Source organism: Equus asinus, chromosome 3 (assembly GCF_041296235.1).
Source record: "Equus asinus isolate D_3611 breed Donkey chromosome 3, EquAss-T2T_v2, whole genome shotgun sequence".
Taxonomy (NCBI): Eukaryota; Metazoa; Chordata; class Mammalia; order Perissodactyla; family Equidae; genus Equus; species Equus asinus.
Window position 1 is genome coordinate 4027146 of NC_091792.1, and position 25974 is coordinate 4053119.

General features: G+C 41.0%; 1 protein-coding gene across 1 annotated transcript; it reads left to right on the forward strand.

Moving 5' to 3' along the window:
- Positions 1-12162: 12162 nt before the first annotated feature.
- OSTC (oligosaccharyltransferase complex non-catalytic subunit) lies at positions 12163-25615 on the forward strand. Its single transcript, XM_014839084.3, has 4 exons — positions 12163-12384; positions 16383-16476; positions 18255-18452; positions 25047-25615. Exons 1-4 carry the CDS (start codon positions 12246-12248, stop codon positions 25063-25065), a joined length of 450 nt encoding a protein of 149 aa, XP_014694570.1. The 5' UTR covers positions 12163-12245; the 3' UTR covers positions 25066-25615.
- Positions 25616-25974: the final 359 nt, after the last annotated feature.

Below are 25974 nucleotides of genomic sequence, written 5' to 3' on the forward strand. Positions count from 1 at the left end.
TGGGTGACTTTGAGCAAGTTTCTGGCCCTCTCTGAGTCTCAGTCACGTCACCTAGAAAATGAAGATGATTTAACTTCAGAGATTATAAGGGTTCAGTTATCCACACCACAGAATGCAGAATGCTTTCCTGCTCCTGGTGTGAGAACTGCCTTCTTACATACTCAAGACAAGAGCATCAAGACTGTCACGGTGGAGTCTCTCCTTCTGAGTGATGAAAGACAGGAGACAGTGTTGGAAATAAACCAAAAAGCCAACTATCTTATTCTCCTATATCATGTTTTACCCAAAATGATTTTTTTCTTTTTGTAAGGAATTACACACACACACACACTCACACACACACACGCACACCCCATCTGAAAGTGCCAAGCTGTATTTGATTAGTTCTGGGCAGAAGCACGTTGGGGCATCTGAAAACCACAACTGGAGACATCTATTCTGATGGGCTTAATGGTCTGGGTATTTCCTTTCAACCCAACTTGGGGGGAAAGTACTTTGATATAATGTACATATGGAAATATTTTACAACATTCTTAAAAAGTTAGATATTTTATTCAGTATATATATGAAACATACTTTTCTCTTCAATGTGTGTAAATATGGATAAATCAATGTCTTAAGGAGTCCCTTGTCATTTCTAAGCTAGAATTGTTTTGTTTTGTTTTGTTAAATTGACTTCAGGGCCTATGAAAGGGCCAAATTGACAGTGCTGGAGACAGTGGTCTTTACTCTGGGCTTCTGGCAGACAGCAGGAGCAGCTGCTGTTCAAATGTAATACCTTACCTCTGGAAAGATCATTTCTGGAGGTGAGAAGGCACTTTGATTCCTTGCTCTCTCTGAAAGGCATCAGTGTGGATGGTGGTGATATGGCTGGCCATTTACACAGGCCTTTGGTTCTGAGGCCATTGCCACATTTCACATGTGCAACCAAATTGCAATCTGGGTTCTGGTTCAAATTCTTTTGAAAACATTGAAGTCTGTTGTTTTAAATGCAGTTCCTAATCTTGGAGAAGAAACATTCCTTGGAAAATATTCTTCATCATGAGAACATATTAATAGTGGTTACTTTCAGGCAGAAGGAGTACGGAAGGGGAGAAGATGATAAGGGGAAGGTGGCCTTTGATTTTCATGTTTTTATCCTTTAGACTCTGAATTTTCTAACTCTGAACATGAAATTTTATTTTTTTAAAAAACAGGAATCATCTGTATGATGGTGTTGTATGCCACTTTTGTTATTTATTCTTCATAAATTTCTGTATTGAAAAATGAAATCTAACAAATTTACTTTAAAAAGCTTAACTAGAAATTATTTTTTTAAGTTTAATAACCAAAACTTACCAGACAAATATGCATTTCTTTTCTTGCTTTTATAAGTCTATATGATTTGCAAGGCAACTAGATATAAAAGAAAATATCCTGGGTTTGATATTTTATTCATCTGAAAATGTTGCTTTCACTAGATTTTTCTTTCATCATTAAAAGAGTAAACGATTTGCATTTTAAAGATGCTTGAATGCCGTGGGAAGCAGCCTTTTCCATTTCTGTAATGTTTCATTGCATTTATTTGATCACAGCACTGAGGCAATTTTCTTTTAAATAAGTTTGGCTTTTCATTATGCTTGTGAATATAGTTTATAAATCTCAAGGTATCAAAAATACATTTTGGCGAAGTTAAAATTATACGGCACTGTGATTCCTATAAAAGAGGTCTCCTGCCCTGCTGTGGCCACGGAGAGGAATTACATATGGGCAGCTGTCGGAAAAACACACAATTATTTAGTTGAATTGCAAGAGGTTTGCAGGAGAGGTAAAAACAGCACAGCTTCACAGTTATTTTCCTTTAAAAAATTTAATGGAAAATATGTGTTTATATATGTATTACATATAGTAAAGAAGATTGCATATATATTATTATATATAATATTACGTATATATCACATATATATATAATTTTTTTAAAAATCTGGATCCTTAATGCCTCATAGTAATCCATTCTTCACAGTGGCTATCTCAAGTCTTTACTTCACTCTCCTATCCAACGCTTACTCCAAGTGGGCTAATAATATCTGAAACTCTGGAAACCATTAGGTATGAACTTCTGCAATTCCCTTCCCTCTTTGGCACCTCAAAACTTTAATGTATGTAAAAGCGTGTGCTTGGCAATCAGCAGGCCAGGGCTCTGCCACTTTCTGACTATGTCACCGTGAGCATGTTGTGCAATCTCTATAAGCCTTAGTTTCCTCATCTGAAAAGTAGAATCAATAACACCTAATGGGTGCATTAAATAAGACAATACAACGTCTGTGCATAAGAGACACTAAGTGTTGGTTGCCTTGTGCCTCTAATCTTCCTTCTGCTCTTTGTCCTTAGAAGAAGGCTCGAATCTGTTCCAAGGCAGACTTGACTTCTGGCGGGCTCCGTCCACACACTCTCACCATGGCCCTAACTTTGTTTCGTTACTTAACCCACTCCCCTCCTTCTGCCATCTTCGGTCCCTCTCTCTCCACAATTTTCTCCCCTCATCTTAGACAAACATGACCAATTTCCACCATCCCTCTCTGCTTTCACCTCAGCTCTCCTCTTCCTTTCATACCCACTGTGTTGGGAGGGATAAATTCTATATTAATTCTCTGCTATTATTTTTTAATTTCCCATTCACTTCTTCCTTCTGCAGTCTGGCTTCTCCTGCCACTGCACTACTGAAATTAATGAATTAATTCACCAGACATTTATAAACGTTGATCATGATACCATGTCCTAGGACTGTGCCTACTGATGGAGTTAGGTTCATACTCAAGTCATTCTAATTTTGTGCACTTAACAATATGCTCACTGGCCAAAGGTCACCAGTGACAGTTGTCAAACCCAGTGGCTTCTGTTCAGTTTCACTTCATCTGACTTCCGGAAACTCCCTCTTCGGAGCCTTCTCTGCTACTGCTTTCCCGTAGCCCTTCTGCTCTTTTGATCTTGCTGTATCTACTTTGCAGTATCTTCTTAATCATGTGGGCGATTCCCTAGGCATCCATCTCCAGCTCTCTTCCCTCTCTTTTAACTTTAGTCTGTGAACCTCCTTTAATTACAGCTACATTCAGTGGGTATGTGTGAGCGTTTTCCCAGAAAGAGAGCTCATAGCTTTTATCAGCTCCGCAAGGAGATCTATGTTCCCTCCAAACAAAACCCTGGCCTGCTCCATCTCATGTTTCAGCATGTTCATCCACTGATATGACTCCCACTACCATCCAGATGCTGCTGACTCCTGGATCTCTAACCCTAGTCTCTTTCCCAACCCCATCAAGTTTCCCTCCTTGAGGATCCTTCTAGAACAATAGTTCTCACCACACAGGTGGCAGGACCTCAGCCTCCTGCTCCTTGTGTCTCCTTCTGAGAGGCCTTGTGTGGGTTGGGGGTCATGGGCAGGGCGTGCACGTATAATCAGTCTCTGGGGGAGGCAGCTCTGCTCTGACCTGGCTCTTGCTAACCACTGACGCACTGCTTGACCCTGGCCATTTCCCCAATCTCTTCCGGCTCCAGGAAAACTTCCTCTTTGGTCCAGCTCTTGGACACAGCTGCAGAGTTGCCTGGGGTCATTATTACACAGTTCACTTTCATCAGAGTCCTCTCTTTCCAGAGTAACCAAGCCTCAAATCCATCAGTTGATCAAATTCAACTGATTCTACCTGGGAAAGATCTTTGATAATTTTTCTGTTACCCCCAACCTCCCTGCTCTCCTCATTCCCACAGCCTATGTCAGACCCTCATCATCTCTCATCTGGACTCCGACATGAAGGTCCTCAAACGTCTCTCTATCTTACATCTTGCTGCTATCCCATCCATCTTCCAAACACAACAGATTATTTCAATTAAAAAAAAATCCTTCCATGTTATCAATCTGCCAATTGAGATAAAGTCTAAATGCATCATGGCCTTGAAAGACCCTCCACGATCAGACTCTATCCTTCCTTTTTGAGTCAGATCTCCGGCCATTCTTCCTTTACCCTTCTGTCATACACAACCACTCATCTTCCCTGGGACTTTCCTACCTCTCTGCCTTTGCTCAGGCTGGTCCTTATGACTGGAAAGCCTTTCCCCTACACTCAAGGAATCCAGATCCTCCTTCCAGGCTCCGCTCAAATGTGAGCTCTTCTCTGAGCCTGCCTTTTCCTACCTGCGAGAACGATTCACTCCTGGCTCAGGACCCTCAAAGCAATTGGTCCAAACCTCCAATAAGCACGCACTTCTCACACAGCTCTGCCACTGATAGTGTGTGTGTTCCCTTCCCCTCCCCTGCGCTTAGAACAGAGCTTGTCTCTGCTACATGCTCCATAAATCCTTCATGAATGGAGGAAGAAATGAGTGGCGAACACATCACCAGCACTACTGCCTACCCTCATGGGTCCCCCATCTCTCCGGAGGAAGAGAAAGAAATATGTGAGATTAGGCAGGTGCTTTCAGAGTACACCCACAACTTCCACAGAACAGGTAGTAAGATGTAGAAAGGAGCCACGATATAGAAAAGAAAAAGATAATAATGAATACAAACAAACCACATTCTACTTCTTATCCAGCTACTTACTTCTCTCTAGTTAGCAGTAAGGACAGCGTCATGATTGGCCTGATGAGATTTGTTCTGTCTTAGAACAGGCACCTTCGTTGCAATGTGGAGGGAACTGGGGCAGGAGATGATGTGGTTCTGGAGCAGTAAGTGGTGGAGATGGAGGAGGGAAAAACTCAGGGAACATCAAGGAAGTACAGTTGTTAAGAAGACACATTGAAGGGTCCAAAGAGATTGAAGAGTCAAGAATATGTTCATTGATGCTATTCATGCATCATGTTAATTGATGTTATTCACGCAACAAATATTTAATGAGTCCTACTATGTGCCAGCACTGTGAGAGGTATAGGGAATTCATTGGCGAAAAAGATATCATTCCTAATTTTAAGACACCGAGTTTCAGATACTACAGTTAGCTGTCTGATGGTGCATACTAACAAGCATCCAACGACTGTTACTTAAGATGGAAGCAATTTGGGAAGCATTATTATTCAGCCCTTACAGAATACAGCAGTGAACAATACCTGGAGAGAGAGAGACAGATATGCTAATCTAAGACCAGAAGGGAGCTATCTGCTGTGTTCCAACAAAGTACTATTTAAAATTTTATTTTAATTACAAAAGTAAAATATGATTATTATAGAAAAATTAGGAAATACATGTAGTTTCAAAGAAGGGAAAAAGAATCTGTAATCTCATCACATAGATATCAATCACCTTTATGTCCTTTCAGACTTTTTTCAATGCACAATGACTAGAAAATGCATACAGTAACAAATAAGCCAATACGCTACATACACTTTTGTGGTGTGGTTTTCATCATTGTAAACCTATTGTGAACATCTGTCCATTTCAGAAAACTTCTACAGTATCATTTTTAATGATTGTATGGTATCCACTACATGTATGGATGATTCATAATTCATTCAATCAACCCACTATTTTCAATTGAGTATTTTCAATGTTTCAGAATTAACTGATGATCAGGTAGAAACTTATTTCACTAGTTAAAAAAGAATCTCTTAAAAATAATAGTGTCTCTTGGGGCCCACATTAATTCAGAGCTACACAGTGAAGGGATTCTGGGAAATATCGTTCCAGCTTACCTAAGTTAACACAATCCAAACGCAAACCCACCACAGTCTGTCTCTGGTCGATTTGGTATCCATATATACGTTTTTGAACCATATGTAACATAATTTTCAAATAAGGACAATTGTGACAGTATGCCTCCTCCTGATATAATGCAACCTTCCCTCATCCAACTGTAACATGCTCTTTCCAAAGAGAAAGCAAAGTCCTTTATCCATTTGTGGGTGATAAGTCTTCTAGGTAAGAAGTTCATATTCCTTTGATATCCAGTAACTTAAATACTGAGAGATTAAATACTATCAACAAATTTTATATGGTAGGAGAATGGAGACAGACAGAGAAAAAATTGGTTAATATATATACAAATGTATTCATATCAAAATAAGGAGGAAATATTTATAACTTTTACAGTGCCTATTTCGACAACTGTTCATACAGTCACAGCTGGTATTTATAAACACATTCTTCCACTACCTATCCCATGTTCCCTTTGCCTTCAGCAAATCTTCAGCTAGTTGTGGTTCCTTGCATGCTGGAGTGACCTAAACTTTAATCCCTGAAAGATCGGAGCCAGTAACAGTCCTGCCCTCACTGGGTTGTTGTAGTTTTCCATGGACTTTTATCAGAGTCATATGGGAGTGATATGGGGTTATATGGGAGTACTAAGAGGCACTTCAGGGAATCTCCTGCATTCTAGGCACACTTCTCCTAACTGCCATTTTGTAGCGGCAATCTAATTTTCCCTTGATTGTCGGAATCAATCCCCCTAGTCAATATAGTACCTCTTACTTGCTTTTCGATTCTCTGGCATGAGGACACTAAAGTGTCATAGTGACAGTCTCATCTCTCAGTTTAATGGAACTATTGATGTGCCCCTCGGTGGAAGTATGCCTCCCTGGGGACTGAAACTTGTAGACCAGTAGAGCCCAAAGTTGTAGGGAATAGGAAGCAAGCATTTCACTAGTGGGTCAATAGAAGCACAGGGAGAGGAGCCATCCCCATTTTCTACATTTGATTCCTGGACTTGTGAATCTTGGTTCTAAAAGAAAGAGCTTCACACATTGATCACTGATTTACAGTGCATACTGCATCTTGGAAGATATTGTCCCAGCCCCAAAAGGTGTTGACATTCATTTGGCATCATAACTGAATTTTCAAAAGGCCATTCTACTATTCCACATAGCTGCTGTATGGTGATGGGGCACATGCTAACACCAGTGAATTCTGTGAACATAAGCCAATTGCCACAATTCATTTGCTGTCAGACAAGTTCCTAGGCCAGAAGCAATACTATGTGGTATACCATGATGATGAATAAGGCATTCCTTAAATCCACACAATAGTGATTTTGGTAGCAGTATTGTGGGCAAGGAAGGAAAATTTGTATCCACTGAGAGTGTCTATTTAAATAGGAATCAAGTGCCTACTGGAAGTGATCTTATATGATTAACCTGCTACCAAGTGGGTGGCTCATCCTCCTGGAGAATGGTGCCATATTGTGGGCTCATTGTTGATTTCCACTATTGGCAGTTGGGCACTCAGCAGTGGCTCTAGCCACATCAGCCATGCTGAGCGGAAGGCCATGCATAACCTCCATCCCCCCTGCCATGACCACTTTGTTTGTGGGCCCACAGGGCAAGGACAGGAATGACTGGGGAAAGAGGATGCTTCATGTTCACAGAATAGGTCATCTTCTCCACCTGATTATGACTATCCTCTCCATGTGTGTTCTTCTTTGATAAGTATTCACATGGGGCACAAATGTCTTCACACTTTGTACTATACAGAGAGGTCTGTCCACATGCCTCTCCTCCAGACCTCCTCAACAATTTTCCAATTGTGTTCCTTCTAATTCCCCGGCCATTCAGCCAGCCAAGTGATTAGCCACTGCCCATGAATCACTAAAGACCTGCAACTCTGGCCATCACTCCTTCAAGGCAAAATGAACAACCAGGAACATTGGTAAAGTCCTGCCTATTGGGAAGATTTTCCCTCATCACTTTCTTCAAATGAGCCTCCCCTGAAGGGAGGCTGCAGTGCAAAGCCATTTACTTTCAAGTGGTGACTGCACGTTGTGCAGAGCTATCTGTAAAACAGGCCCTCATTTTTTCTTCTTCAGTTAACTGATCAGAGCACACTCTCCATAATGCCATATGTATAGGTTGAGAGAGAAGTGGCAAGGTGGCAGGATTGGGGGCCACGTGCATCTGGATTATTTCTCATGCAACTTACATGTAGCTTCAAGACCTACTTGAGCCTGATTTCCTACATAGCACTTTCATTTGATGATGGAAGGCTGCTGTGGACACCCATGTTTATGGGTTGATAGGTCAGACAATGCCAAATTGGTGATGGATGTTTCAGGTTTCATGGTAACTTGTTGCCCATGATTAATAACTTAGTTTCTACTAAGGCCCAGTGACAAGGTATAAGCTATTTCTCAGTGGAGAATATTTATCTGCAGAGGATGGCATAGGATTCTTCCAAATCTGTAGGGCTCCATGCTGTGATTTACCTAACAGGGCTTGTCAAAAGTTCCACAGAGCATCACTATGTGCCACAGACGGTACTAGTGATGTTAGATCTGCTGAGTCATATGGCCCAAGTGACAGAGCAGTTTGCTCAGCAAGCTGGACCTGTTGCAGACTCCTTGCTTGTTCTGGGTCCCACTCAAAACTAGCAGCTTATTGGATTACTCACTAAATAGACTGACAGAGCATGACCACACGAGGTATATGTTGCCTCCAAAATCCTCGGTGGTCCCCTAAGCATTGTGCATCATTCTTAGCGGGGGGAGGAGTCAGATGCAGCAACTGCCTTCACCTTGGAAGGATATCTCATGTGTTACAGATTACTGGTCCTGTAGGATTTCACTGAGGAGGCTTTGATGTTTTATTGTGCTTATTTTCCATCCTTCATCCTGCATGTGTCTTACCAGTGTTTCTAGCGTAGTTGCTTCTTAGATCACTAGATCAAATCAGCATATCAACAGTGCAATGGCATAGTGTAATATCCTGTGCATGAGAAGGCAATAGATTCCTGCAAATCAGACTGTGACACAGGGCTAGAAATTTGATATAGTCCTGAGATAGACGTATTGCTGACCCTGCCAGTTGAAAACAAACTTCTGATGGTCTTTACCAATGTATAGATCAAAAAGCATTTGCCAGATCAATAGCTACCTAACGGGTGCCAGGGCATTTGATGTGCTCCAGCAACAAAGTCACATGTGGAACAGCAGCTGCAATCGGAGTCACTGCATGATTGAGTTTACACTAATCCACTGTTCTCCAAGATCCGGCCAAATCGACTAACTGAATGGGATATGGTAGGAATTGCCACTCTGTGTCTTTCAAATCCTTGATGGTGGCATCAGTCTCCACAGTCACTTCTGATTTATTGTTTTGGTGGATAATGGCAGTTCTGTTGGCTCCACTTAGCCTTTCCCACCATAAAAGCCCTCACTCCATGGGTCAGGAAACCAATGTGGAGATTCTTCCATATCTGAGTAAGTTTGTTCCCATTGTGTAGTCCAGAACTAACCCCAGGGTTCTCCTCTGGAAGGAGAACTAAAATGAGAGCTTTGATGAAAGGAAACTTGTTCCATATGTTTCTCTGTTGTTACAATGGGCATGTACTTATGTTTTACTTGCAAATTTCAATTTTCAAAATTTAAAATAATGACAACAACAAAATCCACAATTTAATATTGTATTAGAAAGAGTCTGTATAGATCACGAGATATAATAGTGTCTCACACAATGCCTGGCACAGAGTTGCCAATCAATAAATACTCGTTGAGCTGGGGAAACAAACATACTCATACAGAACCCAGAGGGAAAGAGCATAGTTCAAGAGATTGTCAACTAAACTGCAAAATGTCTTTGTAAATAAATCTAGGTTAGAATTGTATATTATCACCTGACAAGAAAACAAAGGCACTAATTTCCTCCCCAGTACATATTTAACCAAACTGAACTCAGTAGTATTAATAGCCTTGGTAGCTCTAGTTTGTTTAGAATTTAGTTAAAAATTTGTTTGTGGGGTTTTCCTTCTCTTTTGACTGGGAGAGCCATTCCCGACTTCAAGGCTTTTTATTAATGTTCTCTACATTATACATGAAAATCTCGGTAGATATCAGTTTTATGCTCCTTTCTTCATTGAGTGTAGATTTGCTTGTGCACAGTAAGAATTAGTCATTTTTTGCTTTTATGTGTAGCTTAAAATGATGGGCTCTGCTGTGTATAATGTCTTAAATCTTTGTTTCTTCCAACATTTTTCCTTCTTCATCTCTCTATAAAATAGCCACCCACTGAATGCTTAGATTCTATGTTTACTGAAGGGCGTGCTCTAACACCCATGCTTATATTCATTTTTTCTGCGGTTTTCAGTTATAGAGTTTATGTTGTGTTCAAACAAAACATTTTCTATAGGAATATTGTCTGTTAGGACACAGTGGGAACAGATGTGCATATTTTACTCATGAAAGGTTTCTTTTATACCTGGCTTGTAGAATATTACAAACTAAAGTTGGAAAATATTTCAAAGTCTAAGATGCTAAAAATAATAATGAATTGGTTCCTGGAATAAACATTTTTTGGAACAAAGTAAAAAGTGACAGGAATAATTCAATATATAGGTGAGTCCAACGTGTTCTGACTTGGCAGTTTTATTTTTTATTAAAAAACTTATATTTTTAGAACTTCTATGTTTTTTCCACAGTGTATATAGAATTATTTGGACCCAGAACATATAGGAAGAAGCATTAATATATAAAGTTGTTCCATTTTAAACATCTTAAATCTGTCTTATGTTTAGGGCAATTGCCTTTAGTTCTCATCCAATCACAGACTACCCTATACTTTTTGAGTTTATTTCACTTGCCAAGCTTCAGTTTTGTCATATGTAAAGTGGTGATAATAATATTTGCCTAATACAATTGTCATGAAGACTAAATAAGAACCAGTGAAAATCACTTAACAAGTGTCTGCCAAGCAGTGGCTAATTAATGTTAGTTTCCTTCATGAAGCTATGAAGGAAGGTTAAAAACTTTCAATTTCTATGTTTTTCCTTATTTTTTCAAGGCAACATATTTATAAGTGTTCCAAAGTTTTCCTTCTTTATAAAACTATGGGAATTTCAGAAACATTCTGCTTTATAGTCTCCAGAAAAACTTGCTATGTATAAATGCTTGTTCTAGTGTAAACACACTTTATTATTGGCGTTATTAGAGACTCCCTCGTAACCTAAGATCAATCTACCTTCTTCAATACACATCTGAGTAAGACTCTGGGGAGACTCTCACTATTGAACAGTAACAGTAGCAAACCTCATGTGTTTAGAATTAGATGCTGCAATGCTTTATAAATATTTTTATTATTATTGGTATTTAAATAATTTCTCAACAATTGAGCTATAACTAAAAGTGCAGAACCAATTCATGTCATGCTGTAAAAAACGATGGGCTCAGTAACACACAAAGACATTGGCTCAATAATAAAGGTATCAATCCGTTCTGGATTCATATAATCAGTCTCTTTTAACTCTCACTCCAAAAGGAAATTGACATTTGAGAATCTTAAGAGAGTACATGTAAAATAAAAAGAAAACAGAAGACAAAAAACTTTTGAGGCCATCTGGCTCATCCTCAAAGACTAATTCTCCATCGTGTATTTTCATCCACTTGAACTGTGTATGAAGCCCGGTCAAGAGATGATGTGGCTCCATTAGAATGGTAGCAATGGAACGGAGAGAAGTGGATGAATTAAAGGTATTTTTGTAGTACAGCCAAAAAAGACTTGCTGATATTTTGGACATGGAGGTTTAATAAAGAAGAAACCAGAATGATTTCAAGATTTTCGGCCTGAAAGACTTTAGCACTTACGAAGATAGGGATGGTGAAGGAGGAGCTAAGCGCAAGGGAGGACACGGGTTACTTAAAATAGTTTTGGTCACTTCAAGGTATCTGATTTACTCATCCTTTAAAGATGTCCTCTTGACATTTGTTATAGCTCTGGACTGGATTTTAAAAAAATTGATAATATATTATTTTAGCAATTATTAATAACAATTGTTATTACCAATATCACCCCTACTACATTGGGAAGTAAAAGCTCAGCAACCTAGGACTTGCTCAAGCTCTTGAAAAAACCGCGAATAGAAAAGGCAGAGCTTTGCAAGCGTTCCCATTCAGGCTGCAGCTCTGGGAACCTGCAGCGTCCCGCGTCCAATGAGCTCCCAAATCCCCAGCTTCAGCTAGTGGGCGGGGCTCAGGGGGATTCGGCTCCTTCCGCGGCTCCCGCTTGGCCACGTCTGAGGCCCTGCAGGTCCTTGAAGGTACATAAATCACCTGTTAACGCTTTGGCCGCAAATCAGCTTCTCCCTTAAATTTTTGTCTCAACCGATTCAGTAGTACATATGCTTAGACTACGTAATTTTCCCCTTCTTCCTGGTGTCTTGTTTTCTTGTATGGGTACGTCCCCCGCCTCGAGCGTCGCGGACCCCCCGCCCCCGTTCCGCGCACGCGCCGGCGCGCGGGAGGGCGGGCCTGCTTCCGGGTGGCGCGCGGCGCCGCAGGCCGAGAGCTGCCCGCGCCTCCGGCATGGAGACTCTGTATCGTGTCCCGTTCTTGGTGCTCGAGTGCCCCAACCTGAAGCTGAAGAAGCCGCCGTGGGTGCACATGCCGTCGGCCATGACGGTGTACGCCCTGGTGGTGGTGTCGTACTTCCTCATCACCGGAGGTGACGGGGCTGCCGGCCCGGGAGGCGGCGGGGAAGGTGGCCAGGGCGGGTGCCCCCGGAGGGCGGAGGGCGGCGGGCGGCGCGGGCCCGAGCGGTAACGGCCCCGAGGCTCGGCCGCCCGCCGGCCGCCCCGTGTCTCGGGAGGGCGCACCCCGGGGCCTCGCTCTCCAGCCCGGCCGCTGCTCTGTCTTGCTCGCCGCCGGTGCTTCGGAGGTCCCGGGAGGGTCGGCGCCGGCCCGTTCTGCTTCCACGGTTGACAGCAGCCCTGGGACTGCCTCCTCCCCTTGTCTGCGGCCCCTGGAGCCTTGGAAGGGACTGGGACCGCTCTTGGGTCGATTAGCCCAACCCGAAGGGCCCCCGGGTGCTTTTTGCCCCGATCCACAATAAGTATGAATGGAACTTTCCGAATCTGTGGTTTTGATACATATTTGAGATTGGAGATTGATTTGCAGAAGGTGTTGTGTTTCACACAGCGGAAGTTGAGAGTTTAAATAAGGAAAATAGCAGTCCTGCTAAACACTTCTGAAATATCATCTTACCCTTCTTTTCAAATGGCAAGTTGCAAAAGGGGCGTTGCTTGGTGTAGTGGTGAGTTGGCAGTCCGGCTGCAGCCTCTGCAGAGCCACCACCCTTTGAAGCCACAGCCAGCTCCACGGTTTACTCAAGACTGTCTTCCTGTGCCTTTAGATTGGGGAGTGGGATACTTAATTTGGGAATTATAAAATTAAAGCTCTCCGTGGTAGGGACAGCAAAAGTGGTCTGCTTTTAAGAGAATAGTCCTAGACATCTTCATTTTCATAGATATTTTGTGAGGATAGCAGGAAGAATCTGAAACTGTGAGGGCTTAGTTCTAGGATGTACCTTTGAATTTATCCTCCCCCTCCAATATAGAATACTGACAGTTAACTTATGCTCATAAATAACTTAGATTTTAAATATTTTTTCTGTTGGTCAGATACTAACCTAGCATTGCATTAGCGTTAACATTTGCTCAGCAAATTAAAAAGGACTGTATTGAATGAATGATTTAAAATGCATGTAGCTTTTAAATTTTTTTTAGCAAATAAATTTGCTTATTTAGCAAATAAATTTAGCAAATAAAAGAGTCTTCTACTAGTCTGTTTCCTGTAACCCTTACCTCCCTTGGAGGCAGAGCCTTTGCTAGAAGCCTCACAGTTGTCATTCTGGCTGCTTTTTCCGTGTTGACTGTTGTAATGGGGAGATTCTCTGCCCTAACCCCTGGGGGAGAGTGAAAAGGACACCTTTTAGTGGCCAAGGCCATGAGGTACTTCATACAAGGAATCGTTTTTGCCACTGGAAAGGAGTCTTTTCTAAAAACTGTGGGTGTACCTTTATAAATAAACAGTATTTATTGCTGAGAAATATTCAGCAAATAATGTGTCAAGTCCCTATTAAGTTCCCGGCACTAGGTGCAGGAAACAACAGGAAGTGAAACATAAAGATGCTGTCCTCCGGAAACTTAGAATTTCGTGTTTGAGACATGTTAAATACCACATACATTTTTTTTCCATTAAAAATTGAAGGAAGAAATCAGGAGGTTATGAGAAAATAACGGGGATTGGGAACATCATTTACCTTGGTGTATGGTTCCTGAGGAAATGACGCGTTAGCCAAAACCTGAAGGATTAGGGGAAAGGGTATGCGAGGCAGAGGGAAAAGTATGGACAAATATGGGACTGAGAGCCCAGTTAGGTGGGTCTTGTAGTCGGCTTAGACTGGACTAGGTTGGTGGCAGTGGAGATGGAGGAAAATACAATGAAAGATATTTTGGAAGTAGATTGAGTAGATCAGGATGATGGGTTGATTGGATTTAGGGGGAGAACGAAGTGTGTCTGATTCTGGTGTCTGAGCATCTGAGTAGGTGAAAGTGTCATTTTCCGAGACTGAAGAAAGGAACCTTTTTTCTGGATAATGATGAACCGGAGGTCACTTTGGGAAATATAATAGTTGCACATAACCAACTAAGTTGGATATGTCACATTTGCAGATATGAGTCTAGAACTGAGAAAAGAAGTCTGTGTTGGAGTTGGTCAGTAACGAACGTTTTCTGAACTCCTCTCATAAACTACATGTTGAAGAGCATAGACAAAGTCCCTGTTCGTTGGAAGCTTGCATCTACTTCTAACGGTGCTAACATTGTTTGATAAATGTTGGCACACTGAGAGTTGTTAGCACATAGAACTGAAAGCTCTGGGAAGGGATGAGTTCCATTTGGGAGAGAAAGTAGAGAAAGAAGAGGACAGTGGATTGCACCCTAAGGAACTGCCAGCATTTAGTGGTTTTATGGAAGAGGAGGCTCAGCTAGGGACGGATGTAGCAAGAAAACTTGGACAGGAGTGTCACGAAAGCCATGAGAAGCCACAGAAAAATGGCTTTAGTAAACTGGATTGAACACTGCTGGGAAGCCTCCTAAGTTGAGAACTGAAAAGCGCCCATTGAATTTGGCAACATGGAGGTCGTTGGTGGCCTTAGCAAGAGTAATATATCAGTGGTGGCAGAAGCTGGACTGGAGTGAGTTCAAGAATGAGGGGTAAGTGGGGAGGGGGAGACAGCAAGCGCACCAAATTCTTTTGCAGAAGGAAGCCTGACTCCCTTTCAGAAAGGAAGCATAGAAATAGGATGTGAGCTAGGAGGGTCTGGAGTCAAGGGGAGGCTGGCGTAGGGAATGAGAGGTTGAAAATACAGGAGAGAGAGGAGATATCCAAGAGAACAAGGCTTCTGAGAAGGCAAGAGGGGACCCACACTGATAGGAGGAGGGGCTCAGTTGTAGCTGGAGGGAGGGAGGTGAGGATGGATGCAGATACCAGCTTGTGGGTTTGGTTGTGGGGGCAGTGAGATTAGGGAATTCCTCTGTGAATGTTTTGTCAGTCAGGCTGAGGGAGACACAGTCTTGCTATGCTTAAGAGAAGCTGGAAGTGAGGATGTTGGAGAACAGTGGAGAAGGTAAAGAGTAGATGTTGGCATTGGGAAATTGGAAAACTGTTAATGTTGATGGACGTTAATATCAACGATCACCATAGCATTATGACATAATGATGGACATTAACGTTAATGCTCGTGAATCTCTAGTATTGCCAGTCTGCCTAATAGTGTTATTTTAAAATGTCTCCTTGTTTTGCATTTAAGAAAGTTTCTTTAATTTCCTCTCAATTTATAGAAACAAATCCAAGCATATGTGGAACATTTTCATGATGTTAAATCTCCTTTAATGTTAAATCTCCTTTATTGTGGAGTCATTCTTGAGTATGAGAAACAGTTACTGAATGAATTTCTCTTATGAAATTTATGCCTCTTTTAGAGATAATATTGTTTTACGAGTCATTCTAAAATATTGAGTTGAATTTCTGAATGTTTTCTCTGAAGTTTAGGAGATTAGCTGGTCCTCATTTGATTATAATAATACATCAAAACACTCCTTTTTTTTTTTTTTTTTTTGAGGAAGATTAGCCCTGAGCTAACTGCTACCAATCCTCCCCTTTTTGCTGAGGAAGACTGGCCCTGAGCTAACATCCGTGCCTCTACTTTATATGTGGGACGCTTACCACAGCATGGCTTGCCAAGCAGTGCCGTGTCCGCACCCGGGATCCGAACCGGCGAACCCCGGACCACCGAGAAGTGGAACGTGCGAACTTAACCTCTGCGGCACCGGGCCAGCCCCAAAAGCACTCCTATTTTTAAATACAGTCATATGCCACATAACAGCATTTTGGTCACTGACGGAAACCGTCGATGATGGTAGTCCCATAGGATTAGTACCATAGGGCCCAGTTGTGTAGTAGGCTATGCCATCTAGGTTTCTGTAAGTACGTTCTACAGTGTGTGCACGACGAAATCGGCTAACTGCATTTCTCAGAAAATATCCCTGTCTTTAAGCATTGCATGATTGTATAAACAAACCTTTAGAGACAGATGAAGACTCGAATTCTATTTAAAAAATTAGAAATCCAACCTAATTTATACTGTTGTCTTTCATGTAGGAATAATTTACGATGTTATTGTCGAACCTCCAAGTGTTGGCTCTATGACTGATGAACATGGGCATCAGAGACCAGTAGCTTTCTTGGCCTATAGGTAAAACATACCTTTTTGAATGATTTGGTGGTGGGAAAGAAGGTTGCCGGGGCAAGCCTGCTTATTTGAAAATACAGCGAAGCCTATGGGGTCCGTCTGTATTTAGACAATAGCTGTTTTAAAGTGCTAAATTTGGAGAGGGCAAGTGGGTAAGAGCAAGAGAAGTATATTTATTTATTCATTTATTAGGAACTATTTCACAGTGATTGACATAATCACTTATTTAGAGGAGGGTATCAGTTTAAAATACATTTATAGATTATTCTGGGAATCAGCCAACCATGAGTACCTGTTCTTTGTACATAAAGTTTGGTGGACTAGGCACGCCCATTTGTTCATATACTATCCACGGCTGCTTTCAAACTGCAATGGTAAGTGTGACACAAACCATGTGGCCTACAAGCCTAAGATATATACTATCTGGCCATTAAGAAAAAAATTATGGACCCCTAGACTATACTATTACATAAGAAAAATAACTTTTGAGACTTGGGAGTTCCATTCCAGCATTGAAACACCGTTCCGGCATGATTTGGTTCAGCTGAGCAATGCTCATTGTACTGCCTTCTGAATCCACTTGGTAACTGTCTGCCTAAACGTAGTTAGGTATTTGTATTTACACTTACATTAGTGGTATTCTGTGCATAGAATATTCCTGGAAAGATGACTGTGATTCTCTGGGGAGGGGCTCTAGATGGCAGGAGATCTTGATGGTAGGGAGACCTTTCACAGTGTTGTCATTGTGCTGTTTGAATTTTGAACCTGGTGCATGTATTGCGTTTTCAATTGAAGCAATTAGTTAACAAAAAATATATACCTTCCTTACATATGCCAACGTATAAATTATCCCTTAAAGAGAGAAATTTGCCTTTTGGGATCCATGAACTCTGAGAATTTTGGAAGCTCTGTATCCCTAGAAAAATCAGATACACATTTATACAAAAATTTGTGTATAATTCTAAGGGTTTATAGATTGCTGGAAATCCTTCTGGGTTCCGTTGTGGGCTTCATGGAGCCTCAGATAACAATGCTTGCTTTAAAGATTTTCACTTTGAAACAAGAGGTTTATTAATTATAAAATTTCAAGAGGCGTTTCTAACCAATTCAATATTAATTTGAAATTGATAGTAGAAGTTTAATAGCATAACTTTTAAATTTTTTTTTATTGTTTTCCTTTTTCTCCCCAAAGCCCCCCAGTACATAGTTGTATATTCTTAGTTGTAGGTCCTTCTAGTTGTGGCGTATGGGATGCCGCCTCAGCGTGGCTTGATGAGCAGTGCCATGTCCACACCCAGGATTCGAACCGACGAAACACTGGGCTGCCTGCAGTGGAGTGCGAGGACTTAACCACTCGGCCACGGGGCCGGCCCCTAAATAGCATAACTTTTAAAAGCAAAACTAAAGTTCTGGTTAAAGTGTTCATATACATATAATAATTGGCTTTTTAAGCTAGTAATTAAATATATGAGTACTGATTTTATATACACAGTTGTGTTAGTTGAGGTTTTAAAACTTTTTTTTGAATATAAGCTCCATGATTTTTGTCTGTTTTTTTTGTTGTTGCAGCTCCAGAACCCAAAACAGTGCTTGATATGTAATAGGTGCTCAGTGAGTGTTGTTGAAAGGGCTATCCAGAAGTGTAGTAAAATACTCATAAGGATAAGAATAAAAAATTAGCACAAAATGTGGCAGAAATAGGGATTGCAATCTAAGGAAAAAAGCTTTTTATTTTTCTGTGAATTTTCATTTATGGTTTTGCTGTGGTCTTTCTTTTTCAGAGTAAATGGACAATATATTATGGAAGGACTTGCATCCAGCTTCCTGTTTACAATGGGAGGTTTAGGTTTCATAATCCTGGACCGATCCAATGCACCAAACATTCCAAAACTCAATAGATTTCTTCTTCTCTTCATTGGGTTCGTCTGTGTCCTATTGAGTTTCTTCATGGCCAGAGTATTCATGAGAATGAAGCTGCCGTAAGTTACTAAGTACTTTGTGTCATCAGCAACTTACCTTCTGTTGCAGATGGGTAAATTAATTCCTGGATCATGTAAAGTCATGGGAGATTTAATTTAACCCTCATTTAAACAGATGAAAAATCTGAGAGCCAAAGAAATTTGTGACTTGCTCAAGGTTATAGCTATAGTTAGTAGCAAAACTGAGACCAGCACGTCTTCCTGTTACCTCCGTGCATTTCATGAGAAAATTCAGTTATTTTGCTGTAGCATCACTGACCACTGACTCGGGATACTGTTTCTCTAAAGAGCTTTTTGGTTAATCTGTAACATATGGGATTCCAGTGCTGATAGTAATAGTAGGAAATATTTTCAAGCCATTTCAATATTGCTGCTGCTCTTTGAATATTGGTATGAAGAAAACTCATTAAGCCTTGGATGGGAAAGCAGAATTATTGTCTCTCTCCCCAAAAAGATGGGGAAAGGATTTCATGTATATATCTTAGATCATTTTGATTCAGAAAACTTGCAGTATCTTTATAACGAAGATAAATCGGTTTTATGGCAACTTTTATAATTCCATTTGACATCGTTAATTTGAAATGTGGAGGAATCTGATGACATTTCCCTGTATTATTTCACCTATGGATGCATTGGTAACTACAGGCCTTTTGGGCAAGGATACTATACAAAGATTAGTTCTTAGTCAATTCCTTTTTTAGGGAATATGTTAATCATCAAGTGTCAACTATACTGATTTCTTAGAACTGATGTTCCCTCATTATAAGAGACGATAAAACGGTATCCAGGGATGTGTTTGAATTTCACAAGTTCACTTGTTCTGTGGCTTACCTATCCATTGTCTGTAAAACATCTGGGGTAGAAAGGGCAGACTTCCCCTAGAAAATCAGAAGTGCTTATCCTGTGGTCATGTTCCTATCTTAGTCCTGAGGATGGGAAGAGAGATCACAGTGCTCTTTGTCAGCTGAATATCAGTATGGCCATATAGCCCCTTCAGACTTCTCTGCCAGTGGCTCTTATTTTTATTTGGGGAGAATAATTCTGGCCATTGGCTAAATTGTATGAAGACTTAGGTACCCCAGCCTCCTCCTTTTTTCTGCTATTGTTGGATATAAGTCAAACATAGCTTGGTAATATGTACTGGGATGGAAGAGATTGAAGTTTTCCATGGAGAACAAAAAAAGAGGACGCTCTCAAAGAGGATAAAGAGGTTGTTAAAAATTAATAACCAAAGGGCTGGCCCCATGACGCAGTGGTTAAGTTCACGCTATCCACTTTGATGGCCTGGGGTTCACCAGTTTGGACCCTGGGCACAGATCTATGCACCACTTATGAAGCTGTGCTTTGGCAGGTGTCCCACATTTAAATTAGAGGAAGATGGGCACAAATGTTAGCTCAGGGCCAGTCTTCCCCAGTCAAAAGAGGAAGATTAGCAGCTGTTGTTAGCTCACAGCTAATCTTCCTTGGAAAAAACATAATTAATTAATTAATTGGAAAAAAGTAAAAAAATTTAACAACTAAAACAGAAGGAATCTTTGGAGGCATATAGCAGGACAGAAGAAGTGGGCTGGGTTTTCCTATAGACCCAGATTTGTTCTCATTCTGCCCAGACTTCCCATTCTTCGTTAGAGTTTTAGGTTCTCTCCTAGCATGTGAGCCTGTTAATCTTTTAGCTCAGGCATTGACTTGAAGGGTAGTAGAGCATCTACTGCTTACAAAAATGCTTTGGAAGGTGTTTAACTCTCTGGACTGCCTCCACCTTACTTCCTCAATTATTTCTGTCAACAGTTGTCTTCCTGTCCCCGTGCTGTGGGCCAGGTGGACTACCTGTAGATTGTGTGTAGATGTAAGCAAAGCAGAACAGTGGTCTAAGCAGAAAATCGCTGCTTTCTGTAACTGGTCGTGCAGCTAGATCTAGGATTTAAATTTTTAAGAGAAAGAAATTGATGGTTCCCGTTTTGATATGATTTCTCATCCACAGCTCCTAATGCCTGGTACCTTGGCTGTGAAGTGAGGAGAAACAATGGACAGTTTTAGAAAAGAAAGGGCAGCAATATATTGCATGTCCTGGAATATTTGCAGGCGCCAAACGGGATGATGAGGCAGGTCTGTGGGCCTGTGTATTGCACACAGTAGGGTTGTGGTTAGTACACACGAGGGACGTCTCTGTCTGCTTTCACATGCATTACTTTTGATGTCCTAACACATAAACATTTTTACGTAAAATAAGTGGAATAGCAGCAACAATAAAAGACATTAAAAAACACCAGTAACCACTGATTTTTTCAGATTATGTAAGTAGCTTGCATCTGAGATAAAGGATGGCTATGCTATAAGATGTATCATGATAACCCCCAGGGTTGAATTCTTTTCACAATCTGATATCATCTTCAGCAAGAGATACCTTTAAAAAGGAGACAGTGGGGGCAGTGACATGATACTGCTGGTTCTGTTTTCTGATTTATGCTTTTTTAAAGACCTGATGCCTTCCCTACTGATGTAATTTTACAGATTAAACATGGCCTTATTTAGTGCCTTGTCTTTTGAAGAAATATGGATGCTAGTAAAATGAATGACTGTTTATTTACTTTGCATATATGGCAGTACATTTAAAATGAAAAATTGAATTTTAGTGCCTAGTATTTGTATTGTCCTAGTACAGAGTTCCAAAGGAGCAATTTTCGTTTTGAAAATAGAAATTTTCTAATATAATTCGTAAGATAGTGTATGTGAAATTGTGTCTGTGAGATACTTTTAAATGTACACAGGCTCAAAGAAATAAAATAATGTTTAGACGCTGGGTAAAAGACTTAGGTACAAGTTTGTGCTTGGTTCTTAGGAAAAATAATGAATGGTCATTAGGTTCTCTTTAGGGTTACTATTGGGGTAGTTTTGACCTAAAAGCAGAATCTTAAAAGTTAAAAAAATGGAAATAAAAGATGGCCTCCCGTGTTGTGGTGTAATGGCCTAACATTCAGCAGAGTGTTTAGTTGAGGGATGGATTCCCACATTCAGACAAGTCTGTCATGCAGCTACAGAGAATAGCCTCCGTAGATACTATCAGGCCGCTGAGGACTGAAGCCCTGCTTTACTCAGACTCGCAAAATCGCCCTGTCAGCAGTTTGAACTAGTGTTTATGAAGCCTGATGAGAGAAGCCGGGGAGGCCTGAGGAAGTGCTTAGCTAGGGGATCCGTTCAGAAAAGAAGTTTTCTTAAAGGGAGGGGGGAAATGGAAAGTAAATAATAAGACCATAGTGATATTTACTCAAATTAACATCGTTTAGAGAGTAGGATGATGCACGTATGTGATTCTGCCATGTAGCTGGAGTCTAACCCTGCTTGTCCTAAACTTTATTCATTTTTGACAAAGCTCTTTCTGAAGTGTTTATTGCTTCCTTAACATTCACATTTGTATTTAGCAGGTATTTATTATTTGATAACTAGTTTGTTGGACACTGAACATTAAGCGTAGTTTTGCCTCCTTGACTCTGGGTCAGTTTACATTTATACTTACAGTAGACATATACTGCTTTTCAGTGTTTAGTTCCTCAGTGTGACCTGCACTTCTCATTGCAATCAGTGTACACCTAGTGTGATTTCATCCTTTCCATCCTCCTCTTCACTTGGTTGGTTATGCTGTGATTAGAGGAAATAGTGACCCGAGGCATTTGGTTGTGTTTTTAATCAGTCCTGGCTGAAGGAGAGCCTCCTGGCCTGGCTTTCTAACAGTCCTTTCCTTTCAGAGTTTGAGTCTCTCGTCTGCTTCCAGGTTTGGAGCTGTATTTGAAAAGTTCAGGTTGTAGAGAGTCTGGCTTCTGAATAAGCTGGGTTGTTTCAGTATAAAATCTTGTATCCATGGTTCATTGTTAGCAAATAGGAGAGGTAATTCTAAAAAACAAAACATCTGTACAGCTGCTGAGGACAGTGTGTAGTATGAGGAGGAGGAATTTCCAGGACGGTTTTGGACTTGCGGCTCATTAGCTCTGAGATGTTGGATTGGTTCCGTGAACCCTCGGCCTCGATTCTAAACTTGGGAAATTAAGTTAATAATGTGCCTCAGAGAGTCGTGTCAAGATTAAATGAGAAGGTGTTTTATGTGCTCTCCAGCATAGGATCAGTGTTAGTGTTTTTACTGTAAAGATAAACAGGATCCTCAAAGTTCTATATTTCAAATTGGATTATAGCCATTTCAAAAGTAAATAAATACACTATTTCTGTTTCTAAAAGAAGAAAGTGAGATTTCTGTTTAGGACTGTCGGAGGAGATAGTGGACCGGGAGCGAGGACACTTGTGTTAATGCTGGTCCTCTTCTTTTCTCACCTTGTGATTTTGAGCAAACCACCTAACTGCCCCACAGTCTCCACGTTCTTCAACTGTAAAATGAGATTAATATTTGCTCCACCTCCCCTTTTAGGAGTGTTGCGAGGGTTAAATGCTAGAATGCACGTCATCGTATCTTGGGAAGTTCCTGTGTTAGCGCCAGCCTGGCACGGGGCCTGCCTTCTGTGCAGAAGGCACTCAGTGATTATTGACAGGACAAGCACCTAAAAACAAAGGTGAAGCAGAAGATCCTTCGTGGTGGCTTCTCCCACGTCTAGTTGTTTTTTGAGTTCGTGATTCACTTTGATACAAGTATTGAGTACTTGTATTACCTAAATACTTGTATTTACCTATAGTTTCACTTGTATAAAATTCTCACAGCCCTGAATATAATAATTAAAGGTCATGACATTTTCTGGGCCATGAGAGGGGACTAAATGATTCTAGGAGAAACCAAAGTAAATGTATTTCAACAAGTTTATTTTAATTTTCTATCAAGAAGTATATTAATTTATTTGTTCTTTTGTTCCAACATGGCATCTTTATAGCATTATAATATTTCTTAGCGTCCTCCAAATTTGTCCTCAGGTAGGGCTATATGTAAGTTGGGCAGCTTTGAACAAGGATATGTCCATGTAAGTACTCTTTTCCATCTAAATATATATTGACAATAAGCCATGGATTTACAGTGCATAAGTGTAGGTCACGCACTAGTTATGAGGAGGAACACCACAGCATGTAACTGTTGTAGGAGACAGGTGTCCAAAAGTGCGCGTTCACGTGTCGGTGTGTGCAGAGGACACGCATCCTCGGGACTTTTGTTCCACAGTGTAAGCTAGCTGTGGAGTACTTCCACGGTGCAGGTATTAGCGGATGTTGCCTTACAATCGCCTTGAACATTTTCTGAAGCTTAGGTCATAAGGTATGCTTTTTGTAGCAAATTTGTGGGGAGGCCTTCAAAGTCAGTCTTTATCCTGAGAGCCTCTTATTTTTTATTCAATTTGGTTTTTATTGAGGGAGGGAGCTGAGAAGTATTGAGTGGTGTCAGAGCTGAAAGGGTGGTGGTGAGATGAAAGTTCTCTCTGTGCTCAGAGTGTGGCTTGGCCAGGCTGATAGAGCAGAAGAAAAGTGCAAGGAAGTTCTAGGGAGATCTGGTTGGCTGCCCTTGGAGGAGTCGGGTGAGTCCAGAAGCTGGAAGGGAGGAAAACCACATTCTTAAGGGTCTCCTCTGTGCCAGGCGCTGCAGGGGATCTCAACCCTATGAAGTCGTTTTTAATCCCTGCCTTCCAGATGAAGAAACTTGAGACTCTGAACTAATAATAGCAGCTAACGTTTGTCAGATGCTTACTACCATGAGCAACAGTTACTACATAAGTAGATTCTCTTATATAATCCTTACAGCTCTTTGCGGTAACTCCATTCTACAGATGAGGAAGCTGGCTGAGCTTTCCCCAGGCTCACCCACTAAGTGTTAGAGGCAGGATCAAATGGACAGAGGTTCTGAAGGCCTCAGTGGGGCCAGGGTGCGTTGAACCCTTTCTTAATGCAGATAGTTTTACACAATTTTTCGATTTTTTTCCTGATCCTGCAGATCCTTAATTAATAATAGGTTGCAAGGATTTATTGCAAAAGGAAAAGTTTGGAACTTTCTAAAACCAAACTTAATGCTTTATTTAAAGGAGATTTTAAGGCCTAGCTTGTACCTTTACTAAAAGGATCTCCTATGTGATCAACATGAATTTTGACCTGCTCAACAGCGCCCCTGCCTGCTGTCTGGACGTTTCCTAAAGGAACTGAGGGGCAGGGGCAGACGCTTGTGCTCGCTGTTTCTTGAGGGTCAAGGGCTCACCTCAGGCTGAGGCTCCTGGTCCTCCCACCTTCTCCTTTGCCAATAATGGAGTTTTTAGAAAATCCAAACCAGCTTCTTTTCATCAAAACATTTATGATTTTGTTGCAATGGAGGAAGTCCAGAGAAAATTGATTCTGACTTTTAACTTTCGCACAGCATTTCCTTTTCTTACTTCTTGTTCTCATTCTGTGTTGTTCAGCATATTGGTTTGTAACTTTATACTTGGAGGGAGAAGGGGACTGGGACTGAGGCCCAATGATGTATTTATTTATTGGGTGGGGGGACAAGATATGAAACATGAACCGTATAAGGAATTGCACAATTGTATTTTCAGATTGTCATTTGCCTCATCATAAAATTTGTTTGGGCACTTAGAAATATTGCTTCCTTTTCACTTTTTGTGTTTATAAATTTTATTTCTACAGGGGCTATCTGATGGGTTAGTGCCTTTTGAGAAGAAATCAGTGGATACTGGATGTGCTCCTGTTAATGAAGTTTTAAAGGCTGTACCAATCCTCTGATATGAAATATGGAAAAGAATGAAAAGCAGCAGAAAAAAGAAGCATCTAGTGAACACATAGGAAGCTTGGACTAGAATGTCTTCTTGGTATCAGAGATAAGCTCATCACAGTATTTTTCCCTGATGACCTATGCTGACATACCCACTATGTTAAGTGGTGTTTTCTTCTTAGTTTTTAATTTCTTAAAGGAGATATACTCCACTTCTACAACTATAATATTGAATGAAGTGATTACTTTTTACAATCCCCTTAACGTTTTTTGGAGATGACATTTGTGACTTTCAGAAATTACTGTAAAATCAGGAAGGGCGATTGCCTGGCTGAGAACTCTGCACGGCCGATCGCCTTTCCCTGTGGTGCTTTGCCTTTAAACAGAGTGTGTGGCAGTACATTATTCCAGAGACGTGTGTAAGGCTGTTTCCCGAACAACAAGATGTATGAAAGGAGCAGGAATAAATAATTTTTCTAATTAACACCTTCTATGTTTGTTTTTTAATTGGCTAATGGTATTACCTTTAATGTGTAAGTATTCAGTGCCATCTCGTGCCTTTCTTCAGCTGCTGTTGGTAGCCCGGGGTCTCCCGACGTGGGCAGGATGCCTTGTGAGGCAGCGACCCCGTGTCCCTGTAATATTCGAGCGCCGCTGCGTGTCTGTGCCAGAGTTGTTGTAAGTGTGATCCTGTTAGATGAGGTTCCCTTCAGGCATTCATTTTCAGTGATTGACACAATTGGGAGCACATCTAGCAACATCTCTGGACCAGCTGGCCTTCCCCGCATTTCTCTTCCCCAGGCCTCGTGGTCGTCCCTGACTGGCCCTGACCTCCTCTTCTCT

Excerpts from the sequence above, each read along its gene's own strand:
- OSTC (XM_014839084.3), top strand. The coding sequence starts at position 12,246 with ATGGAGACTCTGTATCGTGTCCCGTTCTTGGTGCTCGAGTGCCCCAAC. Across the intron at positions 12,385-16,382 it reads GTACTTCCTCATCACCGGAG|GAATAATTTACGATGTTATT; the intron begins GTGACGGGGCTG and ends TCTTTCATGTAG. Across the intron at positions 16,477-18,254 it reads GTAGCTTTCTTGGCCTATAG|AGTAAATGGACAATATATTA; the intron begins GTAAAACATACC and ends TTTCTTTTTCAG.